We start from the raw sequence: 11,968 nt of genomic DNA, 5'->3' as shown, positions 1-11,968 counted from the left end.
CACCCCTGGACACTGTCACCATCCCCACTGCCCTGACAACACCCCTGGACACTGTCACCATCCCCACTGCCCTGACAACACCCCTGGACACTGTTACCATCCCCACTGCCCTGACACCACCCCTGGGCTCTACCATCACTTCAAATGCCTCTGCCACCATCCTGGAGTTCTGTCCTGACCCCCAGCCCCTGACACCACCCCTGGTCACCGTCACCACTTTGGGGGTCTGACACCAGCCCTGGGCTCTGCTCTGACTCCCAGACCCTACCACTGCCCCAGGGAGTGCCACCACCCCATCCTTGAGCAGGGTGGGAGGGGACCGAGCTGGTGGCCCCTACCTGGTGGCGATGAGGGGGTAGCTGTGCGTGGGCTTGCCCAGGGCGTCCCGGCTTTGTGGCAGGCTCCCGTACAGCAGCAGCTCCTTCTCTGTCAGCACGGCCAGGAGGTTCCTGGTGCCGGCGCTGGGGAGCTGCAAAGGCACTGGGTCAGGCCACCGGCAGCACAGTGGCACGGGGTGCCGGGGGACCAGGGGGTACCTGCTCGGTCAGCCAGCCCACGTGCTTGACATCCCGTCCGGCCACCGTGCCAGCCCCCGCCAGCTGTGCCCGCAGCTCCTCCTTCACCCTCGGCAGCAGCGCGGCCGCGTTGGCCTGGATGGCGCCGAGCCATGACTGCGCCGTGGCCTCGTCCTTCGCTCGCAGGAAGAGGGCAACTCGCCCGTCCGCCGAGCAAACCTCCAGGTACCTGCAGGGACACAGCCCCGATGAGTCCCCGCCTGCCCTCGGCTCCCCGGGGCACCGCGGTGGCGCTGCCGGCCCTGGTGCCACGTGCTGACCTGTGCTCCGGGTCGGTGGGGAGGCACTTGCGGGACACATAGCACATCTTCAGAGGGACACTCCGGCTCTCCCGGAGCTCCCGAGGGGACAGCAGCGGGGATGACCGCTTCTGCTGGGCAGCAGGAGAGGGGTCCCAGCTAACAGTTGCCCCCGCCGAGGAGTTCTTGAAGTAGGGCGAGATCTCCTTCATGTACTTCACTGGAAGAGAGACAGCAGCCGCTGAGGACGTGGCACAGGCCAGGGCAGCCTCATCCTGCCCTGCTGAAACCCCCTGTGCTCTTTGCATCAGGGCTGGTGACCCCTCCATTAGCTCCCCAGAGCTGTCACTCATGGCTGCTGTGGGTCCCCTGCTCCTGTGGGTGCAAGGGTGGCACTGGTGGGGAGCTCACACAAGGGGTGACACAGAATCACAGAATGGTTTGGGTTGGAAGAGACCTTAAAGATCAGCCCATTCAACTCCCTCATTCCATTTACTGGGGACTTCAAGCAGCATTAAAGGGACCTTCATGCTGGCACATTCATGCCAGAGCTTGTAGAGCACAAGGGGAAGATCTGTGCAGATGTCAGTGGGGCCTTCCTGCAGGGTGCAGGGGGATGGAGCATTGTGTGGCTCTTGGGAGGATGGAGGATTTGGACACTAAGCCCAGGAGTGGTCAGGGTTCTACTGGTAGACACAATTATGGGAGGCTGTGGCCTCAGTGATAAGAGCAATTGCTTTAGGAACAGAAGAACATTGCTTATCACAGAATTGTCTGGGTTGAAAGGGAACTTAAAGCCCATCTCGATTCACACCCTGCCATGGCAGGGACACCTCCCACTGTCCCAGGCTGCCCAGGAGAGGTCAGGGTTCTACTGGTAGACACAATTATGGGAGGCTGTGGCCTCAGTGATAAGAGCAATTGCTTTAGGAACAGAAGAACATTGCTTATCACAGAATTGTCTGGGTTGAAAGGGAACTTAAAGCCCATCTCGATTCACACCCTGCCATGGCAGGGATACCTCCCACTGTCCCAGGCTGCTCCAAGCCCCGTCCAACCTGGCCTTGGACACTTCCAGGGATCCAGGGGCAGCCCCAGCTGTGTGACACATCCTGTGCCAGGGCCTCATCACCCTCACAAGACATCCCGAACCCTCTCAGTACCTCAGCCCCACCATCCCAGCTTGGGGTGCTCTACAAGAGGGATAAAAACCAGCCTTTTCCCCCTTTTTCCTTCCCTTTAACCCAGATCAGTTCATAGCTGCAGACCTGAGCAGTTCCCTGGGGCAGCACACACAGCCAGGGGTGGGGAATGGGAAAGAGTCCCAGGCCAAAATTACACAGTCCAAACTGTGCTGGTACAGCCAGTCCTGCTGCCAGCTGAGGAACAGCTCTCAAATACCCTGGCTTGGCCCCAGGAAAAGCCTTGGAGAGTGTGCTCTCTGCTCACACAGCCCTGCCCTGTAAGCCTCAAACCAGGGACAAGAAATCAGTCCCCAGTGAGCCTGGCTCCAGAGCCAGAGCCCTCAGAGCCACACTGGGATGGCAGCCGACTCCAGAGGTTTGGGGGAAGGGGGAGATGAAAGGCACCACAAATTGATGGGGCCCCACAACCACATCCTGAAAATTAGTTTGGCAATGCTGGCTGAAACACTCCGGCTGAGCAGGCGGGATGCCAGTCCTGGTCCTGCCCTGGGGCAGCACGGGACCAGCTACTGACTCCAGGGAAGGGCTTCCCTTTGGAGGCCCTTAGGAAAACACCGCAGGACAGACACATGCCTGCAGCCACGTCCCCAGTCATCCTGGCTGGTTCCACTCCAGGTCCAAGCCAGCAGAGTGGGTGGCAGGATGTGGGACACGAGCTTGGCTTTGCAACCACCACTTGTAGGTGGCTGGATGGGCCCAGCTCCATTGCTGCAGCCAAGCCACTGCAGCTTGATGTGCTGCCAGAAAGGAGCCCTTTTCCCACCAGGAAAGAGTCTGCACCAAGAGCCACCCACTCCCAAACTTCACCTGGCCACCACCCATCTCCTACCCATCTTCCCCCCATCAGCCCCAAGAGCTCCAGGAGTGTTTTAACAATGCTCTCAGGGATGTACAGGGTGGGATTGTTGGGGTGTCTGTGCAGAGCCAGGGGTTGAACTGGATGATCCTGGCGGGTCCCTTCCAACTATTCTGTGCTCTCCCCTTTCATTCCTATCCCAGTGAGCCCCCTAAAACCCCTAAATCCTGATAGCCCGGCAGGAGCTGCAGGGAGCCAGAGCCCCGTGGGTGCTCTGCGGGACGGGCTATAAATGGCCACGGTGCTGTGCCACACGGGCCGGGTCACCCCGCGGTGGCCCCGGGGCCAAGAAGGCGGCGGGGGCCACCAGCCTCGTGCCCTGCACCTCCCGTTTCAAAAATAGCCACGTTCCCGCAGGCATCCGAGCCGCGCTGGATCTGACTCGAGCCATTAATCTTGGCAGCGGGGACCTGCCATTATCCCGGTGCCTGGGAACTAATTGGAGTTCAGAAAGATGCCATTGAGCCGCTGAAACCCGAGCGGCGTCCCTGCGCCAGCCCCTGGCTCCCCGGGCACGCGGGGGACGTCACCGGCATTAGCGGGGCGGTGGCGGGGTCACGTCCCGAGGGAGCCGCGGAGCACGGGAGCAGTGCCCAGTCCGGGACAGGGCACGGAGAATGAGGCAACAGGCAGGGTGTGTGTCTCGGGTACGTGGCTTTAAGGAGGTTTTCAGTCTGGTAGCGAAGCACGGGGGCTCCTGAGCCAGCACGGGGAGCTGGGAGGTGCTGGAGTCTGTGATGCTCCCCGACCAAGGCCAGGTCACAATCCCATGGGAGCTGCTGTCCCCTCCAGTGACTCCAGCACTGCCTTCACAGCGGTGACTTACACCTCTGCCAGTCCCTTCACTACAGCTGGTATTGAATGGATGAATTCATTACCTCCATCTCTTTAAAGCAAACAACTCAGACCGTATCATGCATCACCTCTGCTAGTGGTAACTGTAATTCTGGAACTGTTTTTTCTTTCTAATTAACACCTTGCAGTGCTGGGGCTCCTGCCTGCTTCCTGGCAGCCTGCACCCTCCAAAAACCACTGGGCAGCAAACACTGCCTGGCTGCTGTTGCCTTAGAGCCACCTACAGCAGGCACAGAGCCCTCAGTGGCTGCTGGGCTAATCCACATGGTCTCCAAAGCCACATGGGCTCTCCAGGGAAAGAGCCTGTTCCACTGATCCTCTCCAGAACAGGGGACAAATAGGACTTCTAACTGCTCAGGGCTTTACACTAAGGAAAACTTTATTTTTTAGGGTTTGGAGGAACAGCAAAAGTCTCTGGGTGTGTGGCCACCCATCCCATGCCAGGGCAGTGCCTCTGCAGGGGGCCAGGTGGTGGCACAGGGGCTCCCAATCACTGGAGCATCCCACGTGTCCTGAACCCTGGAGCTGCACCAGGGACACATTTAACCAAAGGCTCTGGGTCTTGCCTCTGTGTTGCAGCTGTTTTGGTTTTTTTCTCCCCAGCATTCCAGAAAGGGGCAAAACCATCAAAATTTTGTGGTTTTATTTTTTGGGTAGAAATTCTCCCTCTCCAACAGCCCATCCCTGATTAGGCTGGAGAACAATCACAAACCGCTCCTGACACCCTGGATCCTGAGTCAGCACAACCTGCCCCACACATCCCCACGGCTCAGCACTGCTCAGAGCTAAGCCTGACCCTGCAGAGCTTCACTGAGGAGCCACAACGCTTCCTCCAAGTGGGAAAACAGACATGGACACCCAGAGCAGCTTCAAGAACACCCTCCCACTGCTTGGGTTCACCAGCACACCCTGCTTCAGCCTGGAGATCACAGCATGGATTCCAAGAAGTTCCAGACTCCATTTCTGGTCAGGAATAGGATTGTGCTGCTGTTTCTCCTGACAAAATCTTCCCAGCAGCATCTACCCAGCTCAGCAAGGCCACCCCATCAGGAAATCTTCCAGAGAGCTCCTGGAGACTGAGTGCTGGCCCTACAGAGATGCTAATCCTACCTCAGCTGGTCCCTCTCTGCCTCAGGGTTAATGAGGCAAAACTGGCATGTTAAACTGGGGGGCTGAGCAAACACACTTCCCAAAGAGACACCCTGAAATGACCTGCCAGCTCTAACCCAATGCTCTGATGTGCTTCCAAAACAGGTAACAGTCCCCAGCACCCCAGCCTGGGACCATGCCCTGCCCCTGGCTCCAAGCATGAACACGACAGCAGCTCCTGTCCCAGCTGCCTCAGCTCAAGTCCTTCTACCCCAGGGAGGAAAACCATGGGATGCTGCAGGGTGAGGCACCACTGCTGTCCCTCCTGCCCCAGGATCCCATCCCAGCACTCAGTGCCACATTCCATGCCCCAGCTCTTTGCTAAACATTCCCCTGTGCTGCACCGTCAGCAGGGAGATCATGGGACAACCCTCCGTGTTTCCAGGGAGGAGAAACAAACCCAGGAAACTCCCCAGAGAAAGCAAAGCTTCAGAGCAGAAAGGTGTGGGGGTGGCATATGTGCCCCATCACCTCTTGGCATCATTCCCAGGGCAGATCCAAAGCCTTCCTTCCCACGGTTATGGAAACCAGCACTCCAGAGAATCCCCAGCTCCACTCTCTCCCAGCATCCATTTTTCTGAATTTCAAACTTCCAAGCAATTACTTAGCTAAGCAAGTCCTAAAGAGCAGAGCCAGCCCCAGAAGCTTCCCTGTGGCAAAGAAATTGTGGATGTGAGATGCCCACAGCTACCCCAACTCCTCCTCCCCACTGCTTCCAGTTCTCCCCCCGTGACAATACAGCCTCACCAGGAAAACCACTCCTGTCCCCAGAACCCTTCCCAAGGCAGCTGGAAGGATGTTTATCAACCTTCCCCTTGCCATGGAGAGTCTCTGGATTCCAAGCAATGAAAATAAAAAAAAAAAACGAGAAAAATAAGGCAAGGGAGACCAACTCTCCCCAAAATAACAATGTAATATAAATACAGTCCAACTCCTCCTGCAAATACCAAGAGAGTAGTTTGGCACATCCAAAAAAAATCTTGGCAGGACACACAGAGAGGTATCTGCATGTCCTCACGCCTGGGCAGCAATGACACCCAGGAGCCTGAAGCCAAGCTGAGCAGCCCAGGGTGAAATCTGGCACGTGGAGCCACTGCTGATACTCACATTAAAACGCATCACCTCCCAGCTCTGCCACTTTGGGAAGTCTCAGCCCAGCTCACTGCCCTGTGAGGAGGTGCCAGCTCTGCCAGTTTTGTTACCTGCTGCAATGCCACCTCCAAACCATCCTAAAATCTCCAAATCCCAGGAATAACTGCAGCCAGGAGCAGCAAGGAATGAACAGACACTGGCTGTGCCAAATACTCTGGTTTAGCACTCAGAGCACCATAAGGAAAACATGCACTATGCAGGGACCAGAAAGTGTCTAAGTAAGAGCTCTTTTTTAAGTTCTGCCTTCTCTATGCAGGAGAAGGCAGCAGAGAACCCCCTGGTTTAAAATCTCTTCAGGCACTTTAAGGCCACTCCCTGCCCCTCAGTCCTGCCACCTCTCCCTGGGGCAGGGTGTTCGGCCAGCCAGCTCCTGGCAAACCACAGGAGTGGCAGGTACAAGGCAGGGCCACCACCTCCACAAGGCAGTGACAGCCTGACCACGGCACAGTGCCAGCCCCACCACCCCCACAGCAGCGCTGCACTGTGCCAGCACACCCAAAAACAGGGAAGGGATGGAGATGTACCACATTTATCAGTGACATCAGTGATCAGATGAGAAGCAGAGATCCCTTCCCTTCTCTGGGTGGACCCCAACAACATCAGACACAAACTCATCCTAGAGCTCCAGAGTGCTGTAGCAGGAGCCAGCCCAGCCCCAGCCTCCTCCCAAGGGTACCTGCTGGGAGTTTTAAATAATTAAGAAGCCCAGCAGGTCATACCTGAGCTCAGCAAGCTACAGCAAAGTCCCTGCCTGCAGCTGCCTCCCAGGAGGGAGACCTGGATCCCAGGGAATGGAGGAGGAGGAGGGGTGCAGGGAGACAAATTGTTCTCTCCAGAAAGGGCAGCTTCTCTCCACCTCTGGCAGGAGCTCTGTCAGAAAGGAAACCCACACTAAAGAATGGACAGAAAATAACAGAGGGAGGGTGGTCTGAGAGCAGCGTCTCCAGGCAGGAATTTTGCAGACTCACAAAGAAAGAAGCTCTTGTATTTCTCTTTGGTCAGAAAAAAAACAACAAAACCACCCCACCACCAACCCTATCTGCTCCTAGCAGCTGTGCAGAGCAGCACATTCCTCCAGCTGAACTGTAGTCCTGAGGCTCTCAGGAGAGGAGGAACCCACAGCAGAAAGGGCTGAGCAAAGCTAAAAATGAAAATCTGGAGCTGAGACAATCTGGGGAAGGCACAGGAAAGCCGGAACCACGGTAGTTGCAGGCAGCACAGCATATAGAACTGCTTTGTCCAAGGACAGCCCCGAGCACTGTCCCCAAATCAAACCTCCCTCTGGGATCTGGGAAGGGTCTCTGGTGCCAAGCCCCCCTGTTAAGCAGGGTGACCCCAGGGACTGGTTGGAAGTGAGGGGAGGGGAGGGGAATTCCTGAGATTTGGGATCCCAGCCTGGCCAAGCTGGCAGAGAGTGGGCATACATGGACAGATGTGATGTGAAGGGTAACCAGAGAAGAATGAGGTCTCTCCCTCAGGACTCCCATGGTCCCAACCCATCAACCCTCACCCAGTCCTCAAGTAGGGCTTGAGGGCTCCTGCAGTGTGCCAGCCCCCTCAGGGCTGGGAGACACCAGGGACCACCTGCCTGGTACCGAGAGGGAGCCTGTTCCCATGGAACAGCCTGCTCCAGGGTGGTGAAGGCTGCATCCCTGGGATGTTTGTGGCCTCAGCTTCCAGGGATCCCCTAGAAGGGCAGCAATCCCCTGGATGGGTAGTTCCTGAGCAGGCCCTGCCTCACCCTCCACCTGCCCAAAACCTGCCCAGCAAACCCCAAGGTGCTCAGCGGGAGTCGGGGGCCAGTGCACCCCCTCCCTGCTGGTATAAACCTACACCAGCCAGGGATGTGGGTTTAAATTAAAACCACGGGAAAAGCAGAAAATGTTTTCTCTTGCCCCAGGAACTGCAGACGTGGGGGTGATGCTGTGCAATGAAAGAATCCCAAATCCCAGAAACTCGTCCCACGCCTCCCACTGCTGCCTGCCCAAGGTCCCACAGTGGGGAGACAGAGCCTCTGGGCATGGAGCACTGGCACACACATCCCTCCCTCTCCGGAAGGAGACTGGGAGATCCCAGCAGTTACCTCCAGCTCTCCGGATGAGCAGACAAATTACTCTGCATATGTTGTTTTCCATTTGAAAGAGTATGCAAATGCAGCTGCAGATGATATGCCACCCCTGTGTCATCCCAGTACCAAAGGACCCTTCTGCCCCCATCACATCCTTGTCTCCTACCTTCCAAGATCACTTCCTTGCCCGTTTTCTTCAAGGCCTGCACGGCCTCATCATGCGTGGCCTCGGACAGGTCGGTGCCGTTGACGGCGAGGATGGCATCCCCCACGTACAGCGCCTCGGTCTGATCCGCTGCCAGCCCCTTAAAGATCTTGGAGATCAAGATGGGCATTTTATTCTCTCGGCCACCTTGAAACAGAAGAGACAGGGAGCGGTTGTGGCTGTTGGAGCACTTGGAAGCGTGGGTGGGGAGGGGGATGCTCTGGTAGCAGATGGTCCCAGCAAGGCTGAGCCTTTCTGCTGGCACTCAATGCACGGTGCCAGGTCAGCCCACTGCCCACTCCCCCAGATACCCACAGGACACCTGTACCAACCACAGCAGCCAAAGCACCATGAGGCTTTACAGCTGATGAAGTGATTGCTCCAAAACCACTCAGATTGGTCACAGATTATTCACAGAGCGAACACATAACATGGCCATCTCCCCATCGGTTTTGGCAGGGAAGTGTATCGTTATTTGCATTATTAATCATGTGTGCTGAGCAACTATCCTGGCTCCAAGGACTTTATGATCTCAACAGATAAGACAGCTGAATGTTTTTGGAGAGGCCAAAGAGCCAGGGAGAGGTGAACTACTCGGCTGCATGTTCCTGTCCACACAGCAGCCCCATTTACTGGCTGCTCCCCACTGTCCCGACTAAAAGAATGCTATTCAAACCCCCGGCGGCTTCAGGAGATCAATTTGCACATTGACTTTTGAACCCGCAGGGAGATCCGAGCTGCCTCCGTGCCAGGGCGCAGGGATGCAGCAGCCACTGCCCGAGGCAGCCGGGGATCAGCAGTGCCCGATGTGTCCTGCGCCCCGGGACAGCCTGTCCCGAGGAGTGCCCAAGAGATGATCCTCATCCCAGAGGGAGATGCTGAACCCCGCCCGCTGTCACTGCCCGCCCCGGGCTGCTCCCAGCCAGTGCCACAGGCATTTCCTCGCTCAGCCGCCTGCCAAACCCTGCGAGGGCTCCGGTTATCAGCTGTCAGAGGCCCCGGCGGGGGCTGCTTCGTCCTTGAGGCAGCGGCTCCTCGCACGGCTGCCAGCGCCGAGAGCCCTGCCAGGCTAAGAACCTCTGCCAGCCCAGCTCTCGCTCTGCTCCCCGCTGTCCTGCCAGCCCCAAGCCCCGTTCCGTGGCAGGACATTCACCTGCGGGTGGCACCCAGTGTCCCTGTGTGAAACACGGCTGGCACATGAACACTGACATGCCATCAGCCCGGTGAGCAGTGATGTCCTGCCCTACCAAGGCTGCCCCACCCTCCACAGCAGCTTCCACTGCCCGGTTTTGATGGCAACTACTTCTTTTCCACATACGTCACTGCAAAAATAAAGTTTTAACTGAACCAAGGGAAGTTTCTCCTTTCCTGGGAGAGCCACAGAGCAAGCAATAACTTGGCAGCCAAGGGGAGTTACGAAAGGGGGTTTGTCCTTCCCAAAAAAAAGGGCTGACAGGCGGAGGCACCCCGCAGACACGGCCAGCAGTGTCGATCCAGCTCCAACACCCGCACATTCACATTGCAAATCCCCCTCATTTCCAGAGGGAGCCGGAGGTTGAGGCTGTGTCCCCTCCGAGCTGGGAGAAGCCACGTCAGGAGGCGAGAGCTGTCCTGTGACTGCGCCCGGGGCTGCCGAGCCCGCTGCCTCTCACAGCCACGCTCCGTGACAGCCCCGTCCCTGGCTCCCCGCTGCCCTTTTCATCCCGCTTTCACAGTTCCCAACTCGCTCGGAGCCTCGTGAAAATCAAAGGCAGGCAGAAATACAGGAACGCCATCCCTTCCCCAAGAAGTTTCCAGCCTGAAGTTCAGGCGAGTCACCAAGGAGCGGGACAGCTCGGGAGGGAGAACAGACATTTAACAGGGGCTGCCCGCGCTTCTCGGGAGCACACATCTCCAAACCCGAGTGCGCTTTTAAACATCCCCCACCCAGCGCCGGCAGATCTCCAGGGCCTTTACATCGCTCCCTTCGTTCTGCTGACAGTATTAAAAGGGCATTTCCCAACTCAGGAACACGGTGGGACAAGGACACGCCGGCCCAGCCCTCCCTCTGGCTGCAAAAGGGCAACATCCGTGTGAGCGGGTGTCCCCCTGCACCCCACCTGCCCCGCGGCACAGCACCGTACCCGGGGGTGCGGGGCACAGCGGGAGCCCCCTCCGGCTCACTAACCCTGGGGCCCCTCAGCCCGGCCGGGGCACGGCGGGCCGGCACTGCCCGTCACTCCGCACCCCAAATCATCGCCCTTTCCGTAGGCTGGGAACGGTTCGGGTCCCGTCACTGCCACGTGTGTCCCTCACCGTCCTGAGCTGGGGCTGGGGGATGTGAGAACCCCGATCTCAGCCCCGGTCACCGCGGGGCTCGCTCCAAGCGAGCCGCGGGACGGCAGCAGCAACAGGTCCCGGTGCCCCTCGCCCCCCGCCGCCCCGGGACCCCCGGGCCTCACCTTTGATGCTGATACCGAGCCCCCCCACGTCCTGCTTGACGACGCGCACGGTGCGCCTGATGTTGGCGAGCGCCTCGGGAGCGGCGGAGCCCGGCTCGCCGCCGTTCAGCTGCGCCGCCGGGGCCTCGGGGCCGGGCCCGGGGCCGTCTGCGGGGCTGACCCCCAGTACGTCCTCGGCCAGGGTGAGCAGGACGCGGAGCCACTGCCCGCCGGGGCCGCGCAGCTCCAGCAGCCCGGTGCGCGGGGCGCGCCTGCCCGCCGCCATCTTCGCGCGCTCCGCGTCCCACACCGCCCCGCGCCGCCCCTCAGCGCCCCGCGCACCGCCTGTCCCCGTCCCACACCGCCCCTCACCGCCTGTCCCCGTTCCACACCGCCCCTCAGCGCCCCGCGCACCGCCTGTCCCACACCGCCCCTCACCGCCCCTCACCGCCCCTCACCGCCCGTCCCACACCGCCCCTCACCGCCCCTCACCGCCTGTCCCCGTCCCACACCGCCCCTCACCGCCCGTCCCACACCGCCCCGCGCACCGCCTGTCCCGTCCCACACGGCCCCTCACCGCCCGTCCCCGTCCCACCGCCCCTCACCGCCCGTCCCACACCGCCCCTCAGCGCCCCTCACCGCCTGTCCCACACCGCCCCGCGCACCGCCTGTCCCCATCCCACACCGCCCCGCGCACCGCCTCTCCCTGTCCCTGTCCCTCACAGCCCCGCACTGCCTCTCCCTGTCCCGCACCGCCTGTCCCTGTCCCGCCCCACTCCGCCCACCGCCCCGCACCGCCTCTCCACAGCCGGCACAGTTTCTCCGCGCTCCGCACCGCCTCTCAGCGCCCCGTCCCGTCCCGCCACGCACCGCCCTGGGAGAGACCGGGACCCCGGCCCTACCCATTCCCTCCGGGGACGGGGCACCGAGATGCTCCCCAGTGCTCCCCGCAGCAGCCCTGGACGGGGCACCGAGAAGGGACCCGGCTCCCCGGTGCTCCCCATCATGGAATGGGGCACAGGGAAGAGCACAATTCCCCGGTGCTCCCCACTCCGTCCTGGTATAAACACCGGGAGGACACGATCCTCCCCAGTATTCCCTTCTCTGGCATGAATGGAGCAGCAGCAGAGGGACATGGTGCTCTCCGGAGCTCCCCATGCCTGCTCACGAGGGACACAGCTCTCCTCTCCATCCTGGGATGGGACTCTGGAAGAGCCTGGTTCTCCTCTCCATCCTGGGATGGG

General features: G+C 59.6%; 2 protein-coding genes across 2 annotated transcripts in view; one reads left to right on the top strand and one right to left on the bottom strand.

The window, feature by feature from the left end:
* SNTA1 (syntrophin alpha 1) overlaps positions 1 to 11,029 on the bottom strand; it is a 13,715-nt gene extending 2,686 nt beyond the window's left edge. Inside the window, exons 1-5 of the mRNA XM_015647286.3 lie at positions 10,746 to 11,029; positions 8,266 to 8,451; positions 836 to 1,034; positions 537 to 744; positions 339 to 469 (exon numbers count right to left, since the gene is read on the bottom strand). Coding sequence (XP_015502772.1) covers positions 339 to 469; positions 537 to 744; positions 836 to 1,034; positions 8,266 to 8,451; positions 10,746 to 11,010 — 989 coding nt within the window. The 5' untranslated portion in view covers positions 11,011 to 11,029. The remainder of the gene's footprint in view (positions 1 to 338; positions 470 to 536; positions 745 to 835; positions 1,035 to 8,265; positions 8,452 to 10,745) is intronic.
* The window catches only part of LOC107213168 (perilipin-3-like), a 663,366-nt gene that overhangs the window by 421,117 nt on the left and 230,281 nt on the right, over positions 1 to 11,968 (top strand). The gene's annotated exons all lie outside the window — the stretch shown is intronic.

The sequence above is a fragment of the Parus major genome, chromosome 20 (genome assembly GCF_001522545.3).
Source record: "Parus major isolate Abel chromosome 20, Parus_major1.1, whole genome shotgun sequence".
NCBI classification, from domain to species: Eukaryota; Metazoa; Chordata; class Aves; order Passeriformes; family Paridae; genus Parus; species Parus major.
Note: the sequence above shows the minus strand (reverse complement) of the source record. Positions and strands in the feature narration are given on the sequence as shown.